The sequence below is a fragment of the Mustela putorius genome, unplaced genomic scaffold, assembly GCF_011764305.1.
Source record: "Mustela putorius furo isolate JIRA1106 unplaced genomic scaffold, ASM1176430v1.1 tig00000868_pilon_pilon_pilon, whole genome shotgun sequence".
NCBI lineage: Eukaryota > Metazoa > Chordata > Mammalia > Carnivora > Mustelidae > Mustela > Mustela putorius.
The window spans coordinates 2,765,038-2,779,532 of NW_025421502.1; the positions used below are offsets into that span (position 1 = coordinate 2,765,038).

A 14,495-nucleotide genomic window follows, 5' to 3' on the forward strand; every position below is an offset into this window, starting at 1 on the left:
CAACAGAAAAGAGAGAGAGAGACAAAGAAACAAACTCTTAACTATAGAGAACAAGCTGATGGTAATGGAGGGGGTGGGGGGGTAACGAGTGGGGGTGGGGGTAAGGTGGTTGAAAAAGGTATGGGGATTTAGAAAGGCACTCTGTCATGATGAGCTGTGGGTAATGTACCGAAGCGTTGAACCACTATATTGTATACCTGAAACGAATATAAAACTGTACGTTAACTATATTGGAATTAAAAACAAAACAAAAAACCAAAACCAAAAAACAGTTCCCATGTGCAGTCAGATTACAGTTCCACCCTATCTCTGTAAATCCCTCTCTGCGGTCCTCACCTTGGCTGTGGCATGAGGGGAAGCACCCTTCTCCAGTAACAGCAGTGCCACCTTCTGGTTGTCATAATGAGCAGCAACATGGAGCGGGGTAAGGCCATTCTGTAAAGGGTGTGTTTAAATTCAGCATTAATAAATTAGCGTGAGCTGCCCTGAAGCTACTAAATGCATGGAAACTGGCACAGATGAAGTCCATGTTAATTAATTAATATGGTCAATAAAAAAACCAAATCAATACTAATGATTTTCATATTAAAAACTTAGCTAAAACTGAAAATGTTTGGTGGAGCGTAAGTTGGCACAGGTTAGCTAGATATCCCCCATAAATAAAAGCCTGAAATGCTATGCAAGAATTACTACATTAGGGGCACCTGGGTGGCTCAGTGGGTTAAGCCTCTGCCTTCAGCTCAGGTCATGATCTCAGGGTCCTGGGATCAAGCCCCACATCAGGCTCTCTGCTCAGTGGGGAGCCTGCTTCTCCCTCTCTTTCTGCCTGCCTCTCTGCCTCCTTATGATCACTCTCTCTCTGTCAAATAAATAAATAAAATCTTAAAAAAAAAAAGAATTACTACATTAACATTGCAAGAATTCTTCTAAATTCAGAGATGTTCTGGGCCCTGTTGTGACAAGAACATACATCAGAGACACACATCTAAATGCCTTCTAAATTAGCGTGGATGTGGACAGGTCACGGACAGATACCCCTCATGTCTATTTGACATTGTTTCATCAGTTGCCTTCATGGTCCTTTCAGAAGGGTGAGAAAAGTATCTTGAAGTACAGATCTCCGAATCTTCCAATGCGAGTGTAACTGTCATGTACTAGTAAAATCCTTTACCTTCCCTGCAGAATCTGCGGCAGCTCGGCGTTGCAAGAGAAGTTTTGCCACATCCAGGCTTCCATACTTCGCTGCTACATGCAGGGGAGTAAAACCCTTCTGAAAATGCAAGGAACAAAAGTAAAATGTAATATTTATTTTTGTGACTCCTAACAAAATCCTTTTTTTAATTTGTTAACATATTAAGCAAATTATGTTGAGTCCCTATTTGAGAAAAAATGCTAGAAGCATTAAATCTGTTAGCCATAAACAAGGACTAGAAGAAGGAAATTTAGCATGCGAGTGTTTGACTTGATAGATTGAACAAAACAAATTTTATTGTAAGGGCTTGCAAATTGAAATTTGCCTTTATATGTTTCAGATTTTAAGACTTTTTTTTTTTTTTGACAGACAGAGATCACAAGTAGACAGAGAGGAAGCCAAGGAGGAAGAAGCAGGCTCCCCAATGAGCAGAGAGTCCCATGCAGGGCTCCATGCAGGGCTCAATCCCAGGATCCTGGAATCATGACCTGAGCGAAGGCAGAGGCTTTAACCCACTGAGCCACCCAGGCGCCCCTATATGTTTCAGATTTTAAAGAGCCACTAGTGTCACTAAAATGGCTCTGATTAGTGATTGGGGGTTGGGGTGGGGAAGGCTTATCTTTTTCCTGCTTCTAAAATTAATAGGATCGAGACAATAGCTGCCTTCTCTCCAATCCTTCTTTTCCTATCCTTTCTAATAATACCTGCGTTCCAAATTTCTTCCTTTAAATTTTAGGATATTTCAGCAGCCATGGTAAAAAAAATATACATAAATATATATTATTGTGATTCAGTTGATTTGCATTTTCTGCAGAAATAGCAAGATAAATGGTCGACAGACAAAAAGATGCTCACTGCTAAAAAGAACCTCCGGGGCGCCTGGGTGGCTCAGTGGGTTGAGCCGCTGCCTTGGTCCTGGGATCCAGCCCCACATTGGCCTCTCTCCTCAGTGGGGAGCCTGCTTCCTGCCCACCCCCCAGCCCAGACTGCTTCTCTGTCTACTTATGATCTCTCTCTCTCTCTCTGTCAAATAAATAAATAAATAATTTTTTAAAATTAAAAAAATAATAATAAAAAACACCTCCCATCCTGTTATCCCCTTTCCCAGAAGGCCCACACTGTATAAAAGACCAATTCCTTTTGTAAAATATACTCCACTTCTGGCAAAATGTTGAGCTGATTAACGTTAGACTTTTAAACACACCACAGTGTAAAGCTTTTTTAAAAGAATGCTCTGTTACCCATGTTTATGTGTACAGATTCAAAGTCTTGTGTGCCTAACCTAATGTCCTTCTCTGTCATTGGCTGGGTGTTACAAAAGCAGCCAAGTCCCTGGACTCAGATCTCAAGGATGGCACGGTTCCTACACCATGATCTCAAACCCATCCTCTTGGCCAGACAGTCTAACCACATGCTCTTCTGGCACTAAAGTGAGCGTGGGAGAGTTCTAATGCTGACCGGGGCCTGTAAAACACACCAACCAAATGTGCTTGCCGTAGGTGGTCTAAGGTATGGCTTATCCTTAGGACCACTGAAGCCCTCATCACAATATAGAATTTCTCCCAAGAAACAATATTGCCCTTTCACAGTGTCGCCACATGAATTATGTTTAATTAAGATGTTGTTTTTCTTTTTGCCTTTTTTTGAACATTTGGTACTGATCAGTCCTTGGAGGAGAGTGATTCTTTTACTTTCTCCAACCGTGGGACAACTATAGGAAGTATTTCCTCCCTTTGCCTTAGTCCATTTCAGCCAACATTTATTGTTAATGTTCTCCCTCTGCTCAGTGTACACAATGACTGGGATAACACTCCAGATGAAGTGGAATTCTTTGAGAAAAACAAAACAAAAAGATGATAAAGAAGAAAAAGAAGTGCCTGTCCTTAAAGTCCTGCTGGAATAGTGATCCAGCCCCTTTATAAATTTGGAACCTATTATTAGACAAAACTACATAGAATCTTTACTGTAGAATCACAAAATAGGGGTTGGAAAGCATCTCTTGAGTCACACATCTTCCTTCTTCCCCTGTGTTAATCTCATCAGGATTTCATTTACCCTCTGATATTTAGAAACACTCAAATAGCTTTAATGATGATGAGTCAACTCTTCATCAGAACCCCAGTGAGTTCCACTGCTGAACTGCTCAGTTTAATAGTTCCTTCCATTTAACCACCACACTTTACTATTGCTTTAGATGTATTTTCTAATTCCTAAAAATCTTTGCAAGGCACTATGCCTCACCCTCTATTCCTGTATTTTACATATCTGAATTTATTTGTCACCTTCCTCTGATGAGACGATCACCCAGTCTCTCTTGGGTTGTTGTTAGCACTATCTTGTTTGTTGCCTAGTTTCTGACTTTTTCTTTAAATGACTTTTAAAATCCTTTCAACTCTTCAGAGTTCAGCATTTGAACAATGGTCAATTTTTTTTTACATTAAAACATGTTTTATAGCCACAAGCAACCAGATCAAGTCATAATGGCTAGTGGGCTGCTCCTATTTCTAGGAGGAGAGATACCACAACACTACTTGAGTTCATACTTCTCCCTTAGATGTAGTCCTTGTGCCTATTTGTTATGAGCAAATTGAAAATGTCTTTTAAATAATATGAATCACTGTCGTATTTATGGGAATTATTGGCCTCACAAACACTACACTTGTTGTGAGCTTTCAACTTGTCTCATTTTTATACTCTTCTGTACTTGTCCAATTTCTTCTGCTCTGATTAGCTGAGAGTGTTCATGTTTTATTCTAAGTTGCATCCAAATAGTGAATTTCAAATAGAATGTATCAAGTAGGGAAAAAAAAACATTATTCTGCCCTAGGATGAAACTTTGAACAAATAAAATTCAGGCTGGTGTGTACAAAGAATATACAACTGATAAAGTGCTTTTCCAGCCCAGCTCTATTTAGACACTGTTAATACCCAGGCAAGAATATAGCTGACAAATACTAGAGAGCAGAATGGGAATGACAGCTGATACCAGGGTTGGAAAAATGCAGAACCAAGTAAGGTGGAACCTCTAGATAGTACTAAAACTCTTAGCAAATATAGTATTTCCAATTTAATGCAATTTCCTTCCTTACTAGTTCAATGTGTTTGGGAACCTTCTATTTTTTTCTCTTTGGAATACATTATAGGAGTGCCTCAATGGCTCAGGGGGTTAGGCCTCTGCCTTCAGTTCAGGTCATGATCTCAGGGTTCTGGGATCGAGCCCCACATAGGGCTCTCTGCTCAGTAGGGAGCCTGCTTCCCCCTCTCCCTCTGCCTGCTTCTCTGCCTACTTGTGATCTCTCTGTTAAATAAATAAAATCTTAAAAAAAAAAAAAGGAATACATTATAGATTTTCTAATGGAAAAAGAAGAGAAGTAGCCCTTGCTCTATGGAAATAATCTTAGTTAAAGCACTAGATACCTGTATTAGTAACAATAGTATTTAGAAGGGTGGGCTCTAACACTCTTTGTTGAAACTATGATATGGAATTTCACAAACCCCTTTGATAATTTAGAAAATGAATCTAAAATATTCAAATAGAAAGTAAGTCAGAGGCCTAAAGAAGACCTACCCTTCTTGATACTGTATATAGTAGAAGAAAGGAACCCTGACTCAGGATCCCCCTTAGTCCATGTTGTCAGGGAGCCATCCTCTTACCTTGGTAGCTAAGGAGTGGGCTGCTCCTGCTTCTAGGAGGACCGATGCCACATCCACCTGACCTTCCCTGGCAGAGATGTGCAAGGGCGTGTACCCATTTGTCGTGGCTGCATCTGGATGAGCCATATGTTGTAGAAGCAGCTGGACAATTTCTGTCTTACCCAGGCGAGAGGCAATGTGCAAAGGTGTCTGTTCCTCCTACAACTCAAGTCAAGTAAAACATTAGTGCCCGAACAAGCCAGACTTCACTGAGAACATATTCCACTCAGATGTTTCCTGAGGTCTTCTTGGGATCTCTAGGAACTGCTATCCAAAAGAAAATGATTACTACTCTGACCATGATTTATTTTACCTTTGGTTATGGAGGTAACCTATCTGGTCACAAAAATCTTTCTTAGATTTTTTTAGTAGTATGAACTTCCATAAACTTGGTCATTGTTTCCTGAGCACATCAACATGTTACTCAACTCATTAAGGCTTCCACCCTCATTTATGCTTAAATATAAACCGATCTGTGGTTCTGAATAAGAAAGAAATCTAGTCCAGAAGGACTAAGACCTAGATTCTCATCCAAAAGCTTTCACTAAGAGACAGTATTTATTCTGGGAACCATATCAAGAGAAAAAGAATGAGGGATTCTGGGAAAACTGTTCTTACTCCACTCAAACAAAGCCAAGGACAGAAATGCTGGTCATTTTCTTCAAGGAAAGACTGCAGATAAAGAAGATATTACAATCTGATTTTTTTTTTTATGTTGTTCCAGGAAACAGTGCAGATGGTTCAGGGACTTGCATCCAGGACTTCAAGATGAAATGGAACTCCAGCAAGAAGCAAATGGGGTTAAGTATTTGCCACATGCTTTTCATTTAGAAACACGGAGAGGACATAGCTGGTACAAGGAATAGGGAAGATATGTTGGAGGAGGCTCAAGAAATCACCTGACTCTAATGTGTAGTCAGGAAAATATTTTCATTTCAATGTTAAGAGAACTAAGCCAAACCATTCTTTTATAAAAAAGAAAATTGAGCATAACCTTAGTGTTGGAAAAAAAAGGTATGTCTTTACAATGTGTTCAAGGGCATGTCATAATCTAAGTGAAGAAAAAAGAGCTGGGTCAGCTTCCTAAACTAAGAATGAATGGAAAAAAAGATATAATAGAGTGGGGGAGAGCTTTTAAATAAATGTGTCTTAAAGTATAAGAAAAAAAAGTATTCAGAGGGAGCCACAGAAGGAGATGAAATAGCATTGTATGAATTTCAGGTTGTGAGAAGTAAATAATAAATAACTATAATACAAGTGTTTTAGTAATAGAATTGGAATCTTTTTTGAAAATGCAATTTACAACCTTCCTTCATGTACCATGCATACTTGATCCTATTCTTACAGAAGACCGGAAACGAAGGCCAAAAATGTATTATTTGTCCATTTTCTGGAAAACAGAGATTAAGAGGAATTAAAGTGGTTCTCCAGGATTGTTCAAGATCACCAGGCTATTAAAACAAGACTTGAATTCAGGCATTGGATTCCAAAGACACTCATTGGCCTATACATCCTACAGAAATAGACACAGTAAGTTGGCCACTGAGATAACTTCTTTCTCAATAGGAAAGAAGAGGGAAAGCACTTTAGAAGATACAACTGTCTTCTGAAACACAACAAAGAAGAAAATAGACAAATGGGGAAAATTAAATTACAAAGATAAATGAAGAACAAAACAACAATAAAAGAACCAAAGAACCTAATAGCTATCATGAACATCTGTTGCTTCTGGGTTTCCCTTCTTGCACTTCTGCCTAATACAATTTGATAGAGGTGGGTATTGCAAATGACATAACCTAAAAGGTTTTCTTGATGAGTGAGTTGGAGAGCTGGGACAATGAGGACACCTTCATTCAGAACTGGCAGCAGCCAACTATTTGGTTAAATTATCAACTCTTGTCCCTTGATTCTCAGACCCCAGAGCATTTAGGCACTTGATCTTGTTTGGTTTTGTTTTTAATTTTTTTAAGAAATAAACTGTCTTCCCTACTTTCTTCAACTTTTAGTATAGTCCTGAGAATAAAAAAGGGAAGAACAAACAAGTTTGGTCAGAAAGTCTTTCCACTGGTAACTAGAGATATGAGACCTTTTAAGGTTTGAGTAATTATTTCCCAGTTGAACGGCAAAAATTGCATTTGCTGCTCCAAACTAAAGTAAATGCAAGCCAAGGCAAAGAATTGGACAAGTGCAGAAAATAATATTCATGGAAAGGACTTTAAAAAGGGAGGGTTAGCTTGATCCTCTAGGCTCTTCCATATGTAAGGGTCAATAATTCCCTCAAAATAAAGTGTTAATTGACTGTGATACAGCCTGGACCAGGAAGGGATGAGCTCTGCCTTACTCTCACAAGCTATAGTCTTCCAAAATTAGGAAGACCTGCTGAGCCCGAACTCCTTTACCAAAAGACAGAAATAGCAATAGTTTGGGCAAAGTTGAAAGATTTGATAAAAGTTCTGCTATTCATTTCTAGCTAACAGGATTCTCAGGTCAGGAACCAAATCGACTGTCAGCTAACTCAAGTAATAGAGTGAATTAAGTTTCAAGTGAGTTTAAGCCTCAGGGCCCTGTGATTGCTCAATCCCTAAAGCAAATGCCAGTCCTCCATATTGTGCCAACAGAACATGGGCTCCTCAAGTAAGAGAGCTCCCCAAGGGGTGGACCCCAGTGGTTCTCTCAGTCATATCCATGGAGGATCCTGGACAAGGAAGGACCTTTGTGAGAGGAAGGTCTGGGGGCAAACACTGACTGACCAATGAAATTAACACCACTGCAATCCCTGTTCTCTTAGTCTGTCCAGCAAAATCGCCTTATGGTCTTGATTTAGAAGAGGATGCAGCTCTCACTTTTAAATGAGAGATGTTGTAGTAAATGATTTTTCTTTCACTATATAGTAGGAGCAGCACCATGATTACACAACCATGAGATATTATTTCTAAACCTGATTAAGGAGAATACAGATTATTCAGAGATCTTGCTCTTGGAGTTGAGTGTAGTGACTGAGTATAACTGCCGACCATCTCCCTTTTGGGAGGGAGTGAATTATGGAGCAGTATAGTAGGTTAAGAGAGAGAGAGAGAGTTTCAGAAGTGCATGTATGTGGGTATGCTTGCTGAGCAACCAGAAGGTAAAACAGAAGAGATAGAGTTTCATTTTTCTGTTCAATACCCACTACACCCTTTTTCTGGGAAGAGCCCTCCCTCCTTTGGGGAAAGAGGGTACCCCCCACTACATGTGGCTCTGGAGGGGCTGCCAATCATCTCACTCCAATTCGTGAATGGGCCACATGAATGGGTGTGGAGCCCAGGCTTGATAGTGTTCAGTCCAGGTGGTAAATGTGGCTAGTTAGAATCCTGTTGTTTGTTTAGATAGGAGAAATAAGGGCTCTCTTTCAGGGCCCAAAACAAGATAATGATATCTGCAGAAAAAAGCTAGGAGAAAGATACAGAATCAAGGAGGAACCTTTTTTTTTACCCTTTCTAACCCCGTGACCTCAGGAAAGGCAGCACAATTTTGGATTTTGGGACCCTAAGCCACCCTACAACACATGGTTGCTCTGTGCTAAGATAATTCGTATTAAAATGCTTCATGAAGTATATATCACTGTACAAATGTTAACTAAATCAAAGATTTCCAGGGAAACCTAAAGGTCTAAAAAAATAGAAACTCATGGTGAAAGTAGAACTTAAAATAGAACATGTGAAAAGGAAAACCTTAGCTTCTTGCTGCTCAGTATAATTCCAGGATGGGGAACATCGCAGATGTTCAAATGCAGATTTGGGGCTTCACCCCAACCTATGAGTTCCTTCCATATTTTAACGAGATCTCCAGGTGATGTCATACATAATGACCCTTTAGTAGCATGGCTCTACCACATTATGGTAATTTCTCCCATCAGCAACCAGAAGGATGCTATAAGGAAGAATTTTAGCTGCAACTTAGGATAGGAGGTAAAGCTGAAAAACAGAGGATCCTAACATTTGATATTTAAGTAAGGAGGAATAAAAAGTTAAAGAGGTTTATTTACATATGTAGACCATCGAAAGAAAAGTAAAATGATAGAATTGGGGGCTTCTAGGTGGCTCAGTCAGTTAAGTGTCCAATTCTTGATTTTGGCTCAGGTCATGATCTCGGGGTGGTGAGACTGAGCCCCATATGGACCCTGCTTAAGATTCTCTCTCTTCTTCTCCCTCTGTCCCTCCGCACTCACACGTATTCTCTCTTAAAACAAAAACAAAAAAACAAAAGACACACCAGAACAATAGAATTGATGGAATGTATGTGTAAAAAAAATTTTTAAATGAATAAATGTTACAATATTTCAAAGTAAAGAGTCTGTAGCCAGTAGTTTGGAGGAGGGGGTTTCAAATGGTATCTAGAAAAGCATAAGGCAGTAACGGGTTAAATTGATAACATAAAAAAAATTGAGAAAGACACATGAAAATAAGCAAATTTCCATTAAAAATAAATTAAAATCTGAATATAGACAAATATTAAGCTGTTTTATTTTGAAAGGTAAACAGGAAACCCTTTTATTATTAAATATGGATTACGAACATTTACCAGAAATATTATCACAATTTCTGATAAAATTAATGAAGTTCATGATCCTCAGAGTACATTGATTTTTTTTAGAGTTCATCAAATAGTAAAGTTCATGATACTCAGAGTACATATATATTTTTTTCTTTTAATTAGCTGAATGCCAGGTAACCTGGAAAGGAAATGAGAATAGGCAGAGCACATAAGTTTTTTAGGGCAATAAAACTAGTCTGCATGATAAGGATGGATACATGTCATTATACATTTGTCCAAACCTGCAGAATGTGCAACAGCAAGAGTAAACCCTAATGTACACTATGGACGTTGGGGGATTATGTGACGATGTGTGTCCATCAATCATAACAATGTACCATTCTAGTGGGGAAAGCTGGTAATGCAGGAGCCTATGCACCTGTGGGATCAGAGCATATACGGGAGGTCTCTGTAACTTCCTCACAATTTGCTTTGAACCTAAAACTGCTCTTAAAAAGTCTTGGGGTCAGGGAGAAACCATAAAAATGCCATGGCTTGGAAAAATACGGTTTGAACAACAAAAGCTCTAAATAAATAACGTAAAATACTGATGATGATTACCAAAGAACATAAATTACACTACTCACACATTGGGTAAAAGGGCAGATAAAATCCGAAAGGACAAGATTAATGTCAAAGCTGCCCATGTTTCACTGGATTTTTCATGAAGGTCTGTGGAAAAATGCTATTAAAAAATTCATAAATTCAGAGAATTTTAAGAAAGTCTGGGAAGGAGTTTCAAGGTGTCTAAGCCCAACCTCTATATTTTAATGATTAAGACCTAGAAACACAAAGACTTGCCTGAAATGACAATGTATGGGACTCTAACCAGATGCTTTCATTCCAATACAATACCATTTCCAAAAGGGAATCATGATGGCACAATTCAAGTTGAAGTGAGTTCTAGCCTAGGTACATCAAATATTGAAGGAGAGAAAGACTTCAGATATTCTATGAGAATCCCGAAGATGCTAGTGCAGAAGGTAATGGAATGATGTGGAAAAGGAAATTGAAGATAGTATATTAATAAAAATTGCTAGTATATTCAGTGTAGAAGAAGAAGGTGAAAAAAGCAATTGGAAAGTGAATTTAAAAAAAAAAAAAAAGGAAGGAAAAATCAACCTGTAAAGGAATAAGAAGTCAGTTAGAAACAAGAGAATCTGACTAGTAATCTCCTAGTAATCTCCAGGGTCAGAATTCTTCTATTTTGGAATAGCAGAAGAGCAGAATGTCTTAACTACATAAAATCAGAGTAAGAAGAAAAGTAGAGCTCATTACAGAAAGGAAGAAACTAAACAGATAAAGGTACAACATTAAAACTTTGAATGTAATTTGTTTTTAAGTAACTAGTAATAATGTCTGGAAATTCGATTGACTTTATAGTATGAAATCAGTTTTAATACTCATAGTATCTCTATAATATAGGTCATTTTTTAAAAATTTCATGTAAAGAAAAAATATATGTAAAAATATTTTCATAGGTTAAAAAATTACTATGTTAGTCAATGCCACAATTTTTAAATACTAAATTATGTATTTTTTCCAAATGTTAATGTTTCTGAAATTGGGGTGCATTTCATTATGAATATTTACGATACTATTCCCTTTTCTGCCTGAAAAACTATTGAGATGATGCTTTCATTTACAATTAATGGCACTTCTAAATCAAGGAAATGGGGAATAGCATTCTCTCTTAAAGATGGAACTCATGGGTGCCTGGGTGGCTCAGTGGTTAAGCCGCTGCCTTCGGCTCAGGTCATGATCTCAGGGTCCTGGGATCGAGTCCCGCATCGGGCTCTCTGCTCAGCAGGGAGCCTGCTTCCTCCTCTCTATCTCTCTCTGCCTGCCTCTCTGCCTACTTGTGATTTCTCTCTGTCAAATAAATAAATAAAATCTTAAAAAAAAAAAAAAAAAAAAAAAGATGGAACTCATGCACACAACAGGAGGGAACCCCAAGCACCGGCACCTACCCTGGCTCTGGCATCGACAAGGGCACCATTTCTCAGTAGGCATCGGACCACTTCAACCTGCCCTGCCCGGGCTGCCATGTGCAATGCAGTCTCCCCACGCTGCCAGGAAACAAAGATCATTAAGTCATAAGTAAACCCACTGCTTGTATGGTAAAGGATAAAAATGTGCCTTTTTGTGAAACTCAGCAATCAATCCAAAGGTTTAGGAAATCTATGAAAAGGCATAATTATTTCATAATTATTTAGTCTGGAAAAATACAGTTTTGTATCTTCCCTGTCTTCATAAGGATAAAACAAATGTTTATTTCATTTTTTTTTCAGTCCGTGACAAACGAGGAACTTACCCAGACATCCAGTATACCCTGAAGTTTAACTTCATAGTCGATCTGGCATAACTTAAACTGCTTTAGGTGATACGAAGTTGTCTTTTATCCATCAAACCTAAAATCTGTCATCATCATATTTGACTATATGATTACAACTTGATCCCATTTTAAGGAGAAACTCCTTAACGACCAGGTCAACACAGTGCAAAGAAAATCATGTCATTTGTACCATACGTAAGTCATTCCTTTTCAGAATTCAAAATTTACTTCTGAAATAAAGTATTTCACATTGGATTTGTCTTTGCGTTATAAGGCTGGACAATGACTGTTTACAGAAGGAATTTGATTTGCCCAGGATGTCCCTCTATTATTAATGAGCATATTCGATTATAGACAGTTATTTGAGAGAACTACCAAGAGATGAGTAAAGCATCTGTTAACAGTGTCATTTGTTGAGGTGGGCAGCACTGGGTATCAGGTTATTCCTCAAGTATCTTCGTCCCCCAACAAGATACGACACACTGACCAGGAAATGGCAGCTTAAGCTGTAGCATGGAGGATGATGATTAGATGAAAGAAATTTTGTCAGCCTGTTAATTACTGCCTATAAGAGAGAAGGTTTTTGTTTTTGTTTTTGTTTTAATCAACATATTTTAAAACCCCATGTAGTTCTGAAGAAGGCAGGGGTTCATTCTTCCAAATAATTTTAGGGTTATAAACAAAACAAGACATTGGAACCAAAATGATTACTTCTAGTCACCATAACCATTCTAGAAAATAAAGCCAATTTCAACCAAGTTAAGTAAACCATTCCATATAAGCTAAATTGATCTTGAAGTTGGTTGTGGTAATTGGATACTTTTGACTAATTCCAGTAAACAGTTTCTTCTGATTCCTTGCACAACTTGAGTTTGGTACATAGCTCACAGTTCATTTTTTCCTGGTATCTGAGACCCATTCCTTATGAAGTTATGAAAAATTCATTTCAAATGATTTGATTTTGAAAGCATTACACTGGATGTCTACTCTAATTTTTTTTTTCCTTTTTGTTGATAATTCATCTATCCTCTAATGGCCTTGTATAATGGTGACATGTTTTGACTTTTGCAAAGTAAATGTATCTGGAGTATGTTGGCTTATAAAATCACATTATTGGAATACCAATATTTGTCTTCAAACTTTGGGTATATGGCAAGATTTTTTCCTCTTTGGACAACCATGATTTCTAATTTGTTTTCTGTATCACTTAAAACCTGTCTCTAAATAGATGAAGGTAAGGTCTAACTACTCAACAACAAAAAGCCCTCACATTCTTACTTTAAGTCTTATAAAAGTATAGCAATTTTACTAAATTTTACAAGAAATAAAGACAAAAATAAGTTTCTTTACAAGAAGTTAAATCAAAGACGTGTCATGAGTTAATGAGAGATTCATATGTTTAGTTTACAAGTCAAACTTTATCAATAATTGGTTTCAGAATGTAAAATGTTTCTAATACTTCCAATATTAGTCTTAATATTTCCAATATCCTTATTATACACTTGGAATGAGTTATTCTTATGCTATTTATACATTTGAAATCAATGAATTAGATATAAAACCTAAAATATTAAACATTATAGTCAAAGAAAAGTTATATATATATCTGTATATACATACACACATGTCTCTCCGATTTAAAGCAATGGTTCTGTTCAAAATTATTTAATGACTTTGGGGTAATTGATTTTCATTATAAGTTGTCCTTACCCTTTTATATTACTCTTTTATATATATAACTACATATAAAAAATAAAAGCTATATTATAATGATATAAGCTATATAGAAAGGTTATTTTAGTAATTTCCATTTCTTGATTGTTTGGCACCTCACCTTACTCAATATCCTTGTTTTCTTTATCTTAAGCTCATTCACTTTAAGTATTGGGGGAAATTTTAAATATAATATGAACTGTGAACTTAGCCATGAGTCCATCAATTTTTATAGGAGAAAACTTCTTAAGACCTCACATTGTACTCTAAACAGCCCTGAATGTGCTTAGTTTCCTACTCCCATGGTTGTCAATGAATACTTTGGATTATGGATGTATTACAACTGCTAGTTCAGCTTTCTAGGTTTTAAAGTGCATTTGTGAGCTTTACAGAAAGGAAGATTTGCGGTAATAATATCTGCACCTGATTGAGTTACTGGTACATCTCACACTTGGAGTGAATTTTGAGACAAAAACAAGACTGGCAAGAGAATGGGTACGCTCACGTCCAAAGCAGGTACTCAGTTTCATGCCCCTCTTCTCGGTTGTTAAAACACATTTTGCCAACAGCTACATGGACTTCCACTTTGGCTGCATCAGTTGGAAAGCATCAAAGCACAACAGACAGCATTGCATTCAAAAATGCAACATGATTTTCAGGCAACACACAAAGGCTCCAAGGGTGGGTACTTTGGGGTCAGGAAATGACCAACTCTGACACAGCAAGCAGGCAGTAAGTGTTCACACAGTTTCTTAATCAACCTGCTATATCCTGCTAGCTATATCCTCATGTTCTGAGAATGTACAAGTTCACAGGCATCCCAGTGCTAGAGATATTAAATTCCTCTACATGTAGGGTTGCCAGATTTAGCAAACAAAAATACAGGATGACCAATTAAATTTCAATTCCAGACAAAGAATGAATAATTATTTTAGTATAAATATGTCTCCACTATTGCACAGGACATACTTATATGAAAAAAATTGTCAT

The 14,495-nt window shown here is 37.5% G+C and overlaps 1 protein-coding gene and 1 long non-coding RNA gene across 52 annotated transcripts in view; one reads left to right on the forward strand and one right to left on the reverse strand.

Moving 5' to 3' along the window:
- LOC106005396 overlaps positions 1–12,047 on the forward strand; it is a 28,941-nt gene extending 16,894 nt beyond the window's left edge. The window contains exons 2-4 of one of the 2 annotated variants that reach the window (XR_001178715.2): positions 5,610–5,685; positions 6,233–6,658; positions 11,749–12,047. This is a non-coding gene — a long non-coding RNA (uncharacterized LOC106005396). The remainder of the gene's footprint in view (positions 1–5,609; positions 5,686–6,232; positions 6,659–11,748) is intronic. The other variant, XR_001178716.2, reaches the window with a different exon arrangement.
- The window catches only part of ANK2 (ankyrin 2), a 323,587-nt gene that overhangs the window by 100,300 nt on the left and 208,792 nt on the right, over positions 1–14,495 (reverse strand). For 43 of the 50 annotated variants that reach the window (XM_004748037.3, XM_045085498.1, XM_045085499.1 and 40 more), the window contains 4 exons: positions 11,428–11,526; positions 4,847–5,044; positions 1,172–1,270; positions 337–435 (listed from right to left, as the gene is read on the reverse strand). In XM_004748037.3, coding sequence (XP_004748094.2) covers positions 337–435; positions 1,172–1,270; positions 4,847–5,044; positions 11,428–11,526 — 495 coding nt within the window. The remainder of the gene's footprint in view (positions 1–336; positions 436–1,171; positions 1,271–4,846; positions 5,045–11,427; positions 11,527–14,495) is intronic. The other 7 variants (XM_045085524.1, XM_045085526.1, XM_045085515.1 and 4 more) reach the window with 1 other exon arrangement.